Here is an 8,698-nt window from a genome sequence, read left to right on the forward strand (position 1 = left end):
ATTCTAATTTCGTGATTCTCCAAATCAAATAACAATTCTTTAATTTTTAGCGCTTCGACTTAAAAATTATGCAATTCAACTCCTTTTCCTATTTAAATTGTCCAAAATTGTTGGTATATTTTTTTAAATTTCAAGAGCTTGCAATGCGAAATTATTCATTATTAACTATTATTTCAAAAATATTTAAAAGCTCATATTAAAAAATTGGTTTGATAATGGATTTTTAAATTTACATATTTTCATGTTGGTAAATAGAAATAAAGAGGCAGGAACGCTGTCTCTTATGCCATTTATCGACTTCCGCAATTTATAATATATGTGAAAAAACCGTGGGTTTTGCAAAGAAAGTTCATTTTTTTATAAACCGGGAGAAATCACGAATATTCATCAGGAGAACCGGGAGACGAAAATTTAAAAAAAAATGCCCATCTTAAAATAAAAGAAAGTCTTAAAAAACAATTTTCTTGATCTTTTTCAGAGAATAAATTTTGTACCTTTGATTAGGAAGAATCTAGAAAAAAAATTCAGGGTTTTTTGAGTAAATTGACTGAATATTTTCAGAAAACCGCAGGCATTTCGTTAATTTTTTAATTCTTCCATTTTGAATATTTCTACAACTAGTAAAATTTTGAATCGAAGATTATATTTCAAATTTTGAACCTTTCATTTAAAAATTATTCAATTTAGCAACTTTTCATGTTTTAAAACTTAATTAATTTTAATAATTATTAAGGCTTTTCGTTTTTAAGTATTCAAATTCTTCAAACTTCTTATTTTAAATTAGTTACTTTAAAAAGTTCCAATAATGTCTGAATGTGTAATTCTTCAAGGTTTCAATTTGCAAGGCGTAGTCCAAAATCATTTTACAAATCTTTTAAATCGTTTTTAAATCATAAAGTCCGGCTTGAAATTCAGATTCATATATTCTTAATTTCAGAAACTATTCATTATTATAGATCATTAAATAGTTAACTCTTTACATTTAAACATGTTAAATATTTTTACAAGACAGTTTTCATTTTTTTTTTATTTTAATTGTAAATCATAGCCTTTCGGAACTGCATCACAATCTATTTTGTCATAAAAATGTGCTTGACATCTACTATATATTACGAAAATTAATATTAAATTATATTCTCGTATCTTAAAAATGGCAGTAGTCAGTCTATCAATCAACTAAAAAAAATTAATACAATATAGTTGATTGAGTATTCATTCACAATACATTGGAAATATAAATCGTACCTATTCTATTTTCAAAATACTTCAAACAATATTTGGTGGAAAATTAGACAAAATAAACTGACGAATATTTAAACTTTAGAGGACACTGCTGGAGGATTGTGACTTACAATTAGACAAAGGCAAAGGTTTAACAGAAGATATGCCGAATGTATTTTCAATTTTGTTAACCAATTTTTTAAACCTGTTAACTCTCACCTCCTGCTGGTCGTTTGAAGCAGAAGATGAGTCGTTAACCTCGTCAGGTTCGTTCACAGAACTTTTACTTCTTCCACTGCTGAATCGGCTCCAGACCTTTTCAAAATTCGAGACAGCCAATTCCCTCGGTTTAGATTTAAATTTTGTGTAGAGAGCAACATCGTCGTAAAGAACTTCCTCGTCTTGCAAAACTCGATCACTTCTCGGAGTTTGATAATGCTCAAATTCCATTTCAGGTTCTCCATCAGTTTTTAATTCAGAATTAAAACACTGTTCAGGAATTATGTCTAACTTCATGAGAGGGGTGTTCATTTCTGTAGATCCTGAACTTAAAGTTGTAGAATTAATGGAATTATCGAAAAGTCTCTCATTTTCTTTAGTCATTTTTTCTTGACAAGCTGCAATATCGTCGTATAATTGTTCGACTGAACAAGTTGTGACTGCAGGAGGAATTGAGTAAATTGGTCGAGGAGCTGGTGGGCATAAATATTCGGTTTCGATTTGAATTTCAAGTTTCTTTTCTTGGGATGAATTTATTACAGAAATATCGTCGTAAGTGGGCAAATTTTCTGTTGTTGGAGTTGTTGAAGTTGTTGAAGTGACACCTCGTTTCTTCTTGTCTTCTTTTTTCGCTTTGTAACTTCGATTTCTCATTTTGTCGAGGAAGGACTTTTTGGAGGCTTGTATTCTATCTGAGCCTGAGAGTTTTTCTTCTTTGGGTTCATGAATGGACTTTACTTTCAGGTCGATTGCACTTGTCTGCAAATTATAAATTTCCTTTAAATATATTCTTCTGAAGGTTTTTTATAATAGTAATGACACAATATTGTTTGTAGTTAAAACTTTCTCTAAAAAATAAGAAAATATTTAAGAACAGCATGAAAAGAGTACTAACCTGTACATCATCATACGATTCAGCAGCATCGACCACACATTCTCCCTTCTTGAATTCAGTCTTCTTCAAAAAAATGTCTTGACTAACAGGTCGAACATCATCATAGGCTTCTTGAATATCTTCAATTTTAGATTCTTCTTCAATTTTCTGAGCACGAATTCCTTCAGCAACATCATCGACATCGTCGTAAGTTTCCAAAAAGCAATTCGTCTCTTCTTCTTTTTTCCTCTCTTTCTTTCTCTCTTCTTCTTTTTTCGCGACCATAATATTCTGATAACCAGTACCATCTCTAAAGTCTTCAATCTTGTGATAAATATCATCCTCATCATAAGGTTCGTCTACTGGTTCAAAATTGGAAATGGTCTCTTCGTGAGGCAAAGAAGGCAGTCTTCGAGGAATTCTAGCTGGTAAAGGTGGAATTTCAGCATCATCAGTTTTATCATTCGTTGATTTTTCTCGTAGAAGAATTTCATTCTTTGCGTCTTTTTCTAAATCTGGAATTGGAGGTGGTTGTAGACTGAGCAAATTTTCATTGCTTTTTGATGACCTGAATCCTGTATTCTGGTATCTTTCAGCTTTTAATGAGGGTTCAGAACTTTTGGATTCTTTCTGCTCCATTTCCACAGTTTCGGTGAATGAAGACTCACCAAGGCGTGTTTTATTATCATTCTCTTTGGTACTAATTTCACAGATCATTGATACCCATTCTTCCATCTCTTCCGGTGTCTTTGCTACGAACTGCAACGAGACATCTTATTATCAAAATTAGTTGAGTAAACTACATATATAATTTAAAAACTGAAATAAAATATAAATAATATAAAAAACGTTTTAAACCTAAAGTTTTAACTTATAGAATTAAGTTTCAAATTTTAAGATTTTCATCAAACTTACATTAATAAAACTTACATTTAAGCTGAAAACAAGAGGAATTTGAGTTTAGATTATTAGGAAATTTATTTACAATTTGAAAAATTATAAAATTATATGCTTTGAAATTTTAATCTATACTTTACTTCTTTTAAAAAATTATTATTCTTAAAATTCTTTAAGATTCTTAAATTCTTCTCTTTTTTAATTTTTGTGCTTTTCAATTTGGATCTTAATTAAAAATTATAATTTTTTTCAAAACTCAATGCTTCGTATTTTATGATTTCAAATTTTAATTATTCCAAGCTAAATTTGCTTGAGAATGTTTATTTTCTTATAATTTTTATGCTTTCAATTGAGATAAAACTTGAAAAAAACTGTTCAATTTCAAATTTGTCATAAGTTGGCGGCTTGTAAAATTTTATACATCAAATTAGAGGATTGGTTTCAAATATGAATTTAAAATTCTATTATTACCAAATATTGATTATTTGTTAATTTTGATGCTGTAAACTTCGAAATTTAAATTTTACTCTATGCAGGTTTTCTCAAAATTATTTTAAACCCTTCTAAAAAAACAATCACATCCAATTTCGATAGTTTTTAGTCAGGATTGATACCCCTTCAAATAACTTAAAATTCAATCCATAGATTCGGTCAAATTTTAATCGGTTTTAGTTTGGAGGGTTAAGAACTTAACTCTAAAATTTTATTTTGTTGGAATTCTTCCCAACGTAGCTAGAAACTTTGAATGCTTCCAAAGTAAGTTTACAAATGAAAATTGCTTCCCCAGTTGAATTTCTTACAAATTTTATTTTCAAAATTTGATAAATTCAGAATTAGAACTGTTTTATTGGACTATGTTACATTTAGGTGTACCAAGCTGCAACACTTTAACATTTTGAATGTTTATTCCGACTTGAGGATTGTAGATTTCTATTATATATTTATGAACTTTCTTGAATTATTTTTAAATCTATTAGAGTGTTTTAAAATATTTCAGGAAATTTCTAATATATTTCAATCATTTAAAGGGGTTTTAAAGATTCTGAAAATTCCAAGAAATTTCAAAGGGCTTTAAAAACTTTAAAGAGATTTTAAATTTTGTATTCAAGGAATTTCCCATTTATTTCACTAATTTACAGGAATTTCAAAGTATTTGAAATATTTTACGTTATTTTAAAATATTCTAAGGAATTTTCACGAACTTTAAAAAGTTTCAAGGGGCTTTAAATGATCTGGAAAATTGAAAAAGATTTTAAGGAACTTACCATTCGATTTCATAGAATATCACGGGATTTTATAATATTTTCAAGGATTTCAAAGAATTTATTCACAAGAAATGTAGGATTCCGTATAGGGTTTCAAAGATTGAAAGAAATTTATCCTTAATTCTTTAGAATTCTTTTGAATTGTTGTAATTTACTTAATTTTTTTAAATTCAGTTAATTCGACGCAATTTAAATGATTTTTTTAACGTTTTTGGTTGATTCATCTTGCAGTTTTTTAAACTCACCTTGAATTCTTAGAAATGTTATTGAAGTCTTTTGAATTCTCTTGAATTTTTATAATCTCATTTCAAACTAAATGAATTCAATTAAAATTTTCATAGTTTTAAATTGTTTTCAATTCACTTGATCCTTTTTTATTCACCTTGAATTCTTCTGAATTTCTTCCGATCTTTTTCATTTCCTTAAAATTGCACTAAATTCACTCCAATCTTACTGAAGTCGATGGAATGTTTAGTATTTCATGCATTTTGTCCTATTCGTTTGCGTTCTCTTAATTTAATTTGAATTGTTCACATTATTTTTTTTTACTAGTCTAGTTTATTAGTTACATTATTTTTGGACATTATTGACTTTTATTAAATTTATCAGGCTATAACAGCCCTGAGAATAATAAATTAAAAATTTAATATTTTTTTATTCCACTTATAAAAGATTCTATACAAAAAATGTTACAAGATTAGAATTTTGTTCTTTAAATATCCATATCCAGAGAAAATGAAAAATTAATCTGGAAGAACTAGTAAAAAGTCAGGGAATTTTGAAAATGTAGTTTTTCAGCCGCCCTGTTTTCATTCATTTTTATATCTAATATTTGACTAAGTACCTGCAAAGTTTTGTGGCCAGGACAGAAAATTTCGAAAGCAGAATCACTTCTTTTAGAATCGATACTTGGAGCTGGACGCCCTCTGTATCCTCTAATTGGTATAACTGAGTTTGGTCGACTATCCTTTTCACTCCCATAGATTAGTAGATGTGAACCTACTAAACCTGTGAACAAAATTTATAAATCTTAAAAATTATTTATTTGAAAATGGTATGAAACTTTAAAAATCTTGAGGCTAAACTTATTTTTCTCCTCTATTGAATTTCATTTAGTTAAAAAAAATGTTTACTTACCAACCCAGCAGGATCGAAATGATGAATCAATAAATGGAATAATTTTTCTGTCTCCCTTTCTGGAAAGTTGGCCACATTTATTACAAGTATCTCTCGTTTGAGCAGCAGAAAGACTGGAGTAAATCGAAACAAGAGTATCTTCAAAGGAATTTTGATTTTGTCCCTCAAACGAGAGAGATGTCTCGCTTTTAGGATTGTTTATTTCTTGGAAAGTCTCGTAGTAATCTTGACTAGTTCTTGGTTCTGACTTTTGATCAGCGTCTATATACTCTTGAATTTCGTTTTGGGATTTTGCTGCTAGAAGGAGACCCTTTCCAGCATTCATATCCAAATAGGGTTCTGGTGATGATGGTGGACCAATTGTAAGATTGAGGAGAGTCGCTTTCGAGCGGGAGAGAAGATTTTCACGAACATTTTCTAAACTTGGGGGAAGTTTTACTTCGCTGAGAGATTCGAGAAATTGCATGAATTCTGAAAATAAATTTTTTTTTTTTTTGAATTTGCAAGAAAACATAATTTGTAAACAGGGTTGATACAAGTCAGGAAATGTCAGGGAAACCCTAAAAAAGTCAGGGAATGTTTGATCAATTTTTTCTCAATAAACCAGTGTCCTACCATGTAAAATATCGTAAGATTTGCTCAGAAGTCCCCATAAAACTTTATGAAGCTTGTATAAATTTAGAGAATGAACATATATACCTAAATATAAATTTCGTGACTTAAATGAATATGGAACCTTAACGAAATTAGATTTAGAAAAATGTGTTAATAACAATCAAGTCTTACAAAAGTATAATTTCATCATTTTCATTGCTAGGAATTTATGTTGTGGTTAAAAGTGTTATTATTTGTTAAGAATTCAAGAATTTTGTTTAAAAACCATTGTTTTTCGTTGAAAATTCAACTGCCTTGTTCAAAATTCGTTTTTTTTGCGTTTCAAATTCAACTATTTTGATCAAAATGCAATTATTCAGTTGAAAATTAACTTTTATGTAGAAAAATCATATTTTCCGTTTAAAAAATAGAACTTTAGTGTTCAAAGTTCGTCTTTTTGGTATGAAAATTCTAAATTAATTATTTTTTTAATTCGTCTCAAATCTATTTTGGTTAAGGACCCAGCTATTTTGTTCAAAATGCTTTTTTTGGTAGAAATTTCATCTTGATTGAAAATTCATCTGTTTTGTTGAAAATTTTAATATTTTGTTAAAATTATATTTTATTGTAAATTATTGTTTTTAACTGAAAATTTGATAAATCTATTTTAAGTTAAAAACGTATCTTTTTTGGATGAAAATTCAAGTATTTGCTTGCGAATTTATTTATTATGTTAAAAATTCGTTTTTTCCAGTATAAGAGTAATCTTTTTAGATGAAACTTCATATTTTTGGTTAAAAATTTAAATATTCTTTATTTGGTTAAAAAATTATATTTTTTAGTTTGAAAATTCATGTGTTTTGTTGCAAATTCCACTGTTTAGTAAAAAAATTCACTCTTTTTATTAAAGATTCATCATATTATACTAAAATTAATTTCTTTGGTTAAAAATTGAACTATTATGTGGAAAATTCGTATTAATTTATTTTTTCAATGAAACATGTAACTATTCTATTTTCGCTTAAGAATTTATGTTTTGTCTTGAAAATTAATTTTTTCCACTCTAAAATTCACCAATTCTGTTTGAAATTAATTTTTTCTGGTTGAAAATGCTTTTTTCTTTTGTAGAAATTTAATCTTATTGGTTGAAAATTCATCTGTTTGGTTGAAAATTGAACTATTTTGTTAAAAATACATTTTATTTGGCTGAAAGTTCATGATTTTAACTGAAAATTTAACTGGTCTATTTTAAGTTAAAAATGCATCTTTTTTATATGAAAATGTAACTATTTGGTTGCAAATTCATTTATGTTAAAAATTCGCATTTTTTTAGAAAATTAATCTTATTGGATGAAACTTCATCTTTTTGGTTGAAAATTTCACTATTCTATGTTTGGTTGAAAAGTTATCTTTTTTAATTGAAAATTCATGTGTTTTGTTGAAAATTCCACTATTTGCTTTAAATACACGCTATTGAAAAGAGATTCATATTTTTAGTTGAGAATCGATTTCTTTGGTTGAAAACTGAACTGCTTTGTAAAAAATTTATCTTCTGGCTTGAAAATGTTTAATCTATTGTTTTGGATATTTTTTTCCTTAATAATTGAAAAATATTTTTTGGTTGACAATTCAACACTTGTTGAAAAGTCCTCTTTTTGGTTCGAAAATTAGTCTGTTTTGGTTGACAATTCAACTAGTTTATTGAAAATTAGAATTTTTGGATTGAATTCAACAGTTATTGATTGAAAATTAGAATATTTTTTGCTGGAAATATCAACTATTACATTTTTCGTTGAGAATTCATTTTTTTTAAGATCCATTTTTTTCGTTGAAAATTTAACTATCTTCTTGAAAATTTCTTTTTTTATTGGTTGAAAATTGATTGTTTTAACTGAAAACTTAATTATTCCATTTTTTTCAAAATTGATCTTTTTGAGTTAAAAGTTCAATTATTTGGTTGAAAATGCATGCATTTTGTTGAAAATTCTTACTTTATTTAATAAAAAATTAGTTTCCTCGGTTAAAAATTCATGTTTATACCTGAAACAAAGCAAACCTTTTGAGAATTTATATATCAGAAAACTCAATACTGAGTTTTAAAGAAAGAGAAAGTTGGATCGAAATTTATTTTGAATATTTATTAAAGCAACATTTTGAATACCTTACTTAATCATTATGTTTGCATTAATAAGAAGATAATAGTTTGATTAATTACCATGCAGAATAGCTGTGAAGTCCGTGTCTAGTTCCATAGTTTATCAATTTTGCTTCAGCTTCGTCTTATCAAAAGATAACGCATCGATAGAATAAACTGTTGCTGGATTTATCATAATCACATTTTAGTTGATCAATTGCAGAACAATAGCATGTAAACTGTCCAATTGTTTCTTCTTTCGAATTACTCTTAGCTCTGGCATATTGATCTGTCTTACTGAAATAAAAGGATAAATGATTGTACAAAAATATGGTTAACAACAAATATTTTATTAAT

The 8,698-nt window shown here is 27.5% G+C and overlaps 1 protein-coding gene across 5 annotated transcripts in view; it reads right to left on the reverse strand.

The window, feature by feature from the left end:
* Positions 1–728: 728 nt before the first annotated feature.
* The window catches only part of LOC117176711, a 47,962-nt gene continuing 39,992 nt past the window's right edge, over positions 729–8,698 (reverse strand). For 4 of the 5 annotated variants that reach the window (XM_033366971.1, XM_033366970.1, XM_033366967.1 and 1 more), the window contains exons 2-6: positions 8,423–8,638; positions 5,614–6,084; positions 5,321–5,484; positions 2,336–3,073; positions 729–2,199 (exon numbers count right to left, since the gene is read on the reverse strand). In XM_033366971.1, coding sequence (XP_033222862.1) covers positions 1,321–2,199; positions 2,336–3,073; positions 5,321–5,484; positions 5,614–6,084; positions 8,423–8,459 — 2,289 coding nt within the window. In that variant the 5' untranslated portion in view covers positions 8,460–8,638 and the 3' untranslated portion in view covers positions 729–1,320. The remainder of the gene's footprint in view (positions 2,200–2,335; positions 3,074–5,320; positions 5,485–5,613; positions 6,085–8,422; positions 8,639–8,698) is intronic. The other variant, XM_033366969.1, reaches the window with a different exon arrangement.

This window comes from Belonocnema kinseyi, chromosome 7, assembly GCF_010883055.1.
Source record: "Belonocnema kinseyi isolate 2016_QV_RU_SX_M_011 chromosome 7, B_treatae_v1, whole genome shotgun sequence".
Classification (NCBI taxonomy): domain Eukaryota; kingdom Metazoa; phylum Arthropoda; class Insecta; order Hymenoptera; family Cynipidae; genus Belonocnema; species Belonocnema kinseyi.